Source organism: Polyodon spathula, chromosome 17 (assembly GCF_017654505.1).
Source record: "Polyodon spathula isolate WHYD16114869_AA chromosome 17, ASM1765450v1, whole genome shotgun sequence".
In the NCBI taxonomy this organism is placed as follows: Eukaryota; Metazoa; Chordata; class Actinopteri; order Acipenseriformes; family Polyodontidae; genus Polyodon; species Polyodon spathula.
In genome coordinates, this window is record NC_054550.1 from 36,356,842 (window position 1) to 36,358,993 (window position 2,152).

The 2,152-nt window shown below is 46.8% G+C and overlaps 1 protein-coding gene across 1 annotated transcript; it reads left to right on the plus strand.

Annotated features, from left to right (window-relative positions):
• The first annotated feature begins 229 nt into the window (after window positions 1-229).
• On the plus strand, window positions 230-1,823 carry LOC121329498 (thyroxine 5-deiodinase-like). Its single transcript, XM_041275082.1, has one exon. It carries the CDS (start codon window positions 424-426, stop codon window positions 1,225-1,227), a length of 804 nt encoding a protein of 267 aa, XP_041131016.1. The 5' UTR covers window positions 230-423; the 3' UTR covers window positions 1,228-1,823.
• Window positions 1,824-2,152: the final 329 nt, after the last annotated feature.

Here is a 2,152-nt window from a genome sequence, read left to right on the forward strand (position 1 = left end):
GGTGTTTGATTGCTGTTCAGTTTTATGCTGGCCCGATTGCATTTGCTTGTGGAATGACTCGTTTGGCGTTTGGCTTATTACTGTACTTGGAATGACATGTGTATCCGTTCTGGAGACGAAACACTGAGATCGTGTCGCAATGTCCGTCCCTGTCAGTGTCCCTCCCCTCCCCTCCCCTCCCTGGTTGTACGTGGAAAGTTCCCTGTGCCGGTTCACTGTTGAAAATATGTTGAAGGCAGGAGTTGATGGAAGGTAATCCCTTGATGTGAGGAGGCGTCCCGGGGTTTGGAGGCGGGGTATTTTTCATTCAAATCCTTGGCTAGGCCTATAAAAAGAGAACTTAAACACAGACTATCAGAGCAGATGAGAAGAGTGACCGACCGGAGTTTAAACCTGGTCCGATGAAGAGAGACTTTGGCAGCGATGCAACAATCAGCCGGTGTGCACACAATCAACGCGCTGAAAAATGCAGCTGCCTGCCTGATGCTGCTGCCTCGCTTTCTCGTGGCAGTCCTGATGCTGTGGCTGCTGGATTTCCTTTGCATAAGGAAGAAGGTCTTGCAGAAAATGAGGGAACAAGAAGCGAGCCCCGATGACCCACCTCTCTGCGTGTCCGATTCCAATCGCATGTTTACCTGGGAGTCGCTGAAAGCTGTATGGCACGGCCAGAAACTGGACTTTTTCAAAACGGCTCACGTGGGCTACCTCGCCCCGAACACTGAAGTTGTGCAGCTCGGGGGGGAGCGGAAGCGGCGCATTCTGGACTACGCCAAGGGGAAAAGACCCCTCATCCTGAACTTCGGGAGTTGTACCTGACCCCCGTTTATGACTCGGCTGAAGGCGTTCCAGCGAGTTGTCAGCCAATACGCTGACATCGCGGACTCTCTCCTGGTGTACATTGAAGAAGCGCACCCCTCGGACGGCTGGGTGAGTTCCGACGCCCCTTTCCAAATCCCCAAGCACAGGTGTCTGCAGGACAGACTGGAAGCCGCCCGGGTGATGAACCAGCAGGTCCCCGAATGCCTTGTTGTAGCAGACACTATGGACAATCCATCTAATAATGCGTACGGAGCATACTTCGAGAGACTGTACATACTACAGGACGAGAGCATTGTCTACCAGGGAGGCAGGGGGCCAGAAGGTTACAGGATATCGGAACTGAGGGAATGGCTGGCTCACTACAGAAACAGCCTCCAGGACTCCACAGCTGTCGTTATCCACGTGTAATGATGGTGCTTATTATTGAACCGCTCGTTTATAACGATGTGTATGTGGTCTTCTTAACAGCACAATGAAGCAGACAGAATCATTTCAAGTGTTAACGCTGATGTGAACCATCGCGTCCCTGCAATGTGCGTGCTGTTGTTGTTGCAGTAAACAAGTATTATATTTCTCTGGACTCTGGAGAAACGCGTTGGGGTTGGGTATGTAGTTTGTGTTGATAATGATGTCCGTTGCATGTAATAATTGAAGAATGCTCGGCGTTTTATTCCAGCCTCACCGCAGTACTTTCAATAGTGTTATTGGTTCGTTGTACATTTTGTAAATGTGGAGTTATAAACTATGCCATGGTTATGTTTCTATTCTGTTTTCATGCTGTTCAGAAGCGTGTTTGCCTAAATAGGAGCGCTGGCCCTGCTTGGTGTTCCAGTATTCTTGTGAAGCTCGGTTTTGAAATGGTTTTACACCAGAAACCCGGTGCTGATGTATTCTGATACTGGAACACTCTGTGACAAGGGATTGCCCAGATGATCAACAAAACAAAACAAACAAAAAAAAAAGTCGAGTTTATATGTTTTGTAAATTATACATCGTTTTTTTTTTTTTTTTTTTTTTTTTTTTTTTTTTTTTTTTTTTATTCAAGATAACTTTTTATAATAAAACTAAAGATTGTATGTGCAGCGTGTGTGATCTTCTTCCATTGGTTATTAAGTGGTTCGAGAACGCCTGCGCTAAGATTCCAGGGATAGAACGGGGCACACGTGCTGTTGCTGTTTATCATACGAGAGCTCTCCACGATACCGGATCTTCATCTGGAACTACTCCAAGCGTCGCATTCAGTAGCCACGGCTTTATCGGCTCCCACTATCCAAGCGGTTACGAAATCAAAAACTGCAATTTTATTTTGCATTATTCTATTATTTGTGTCAAT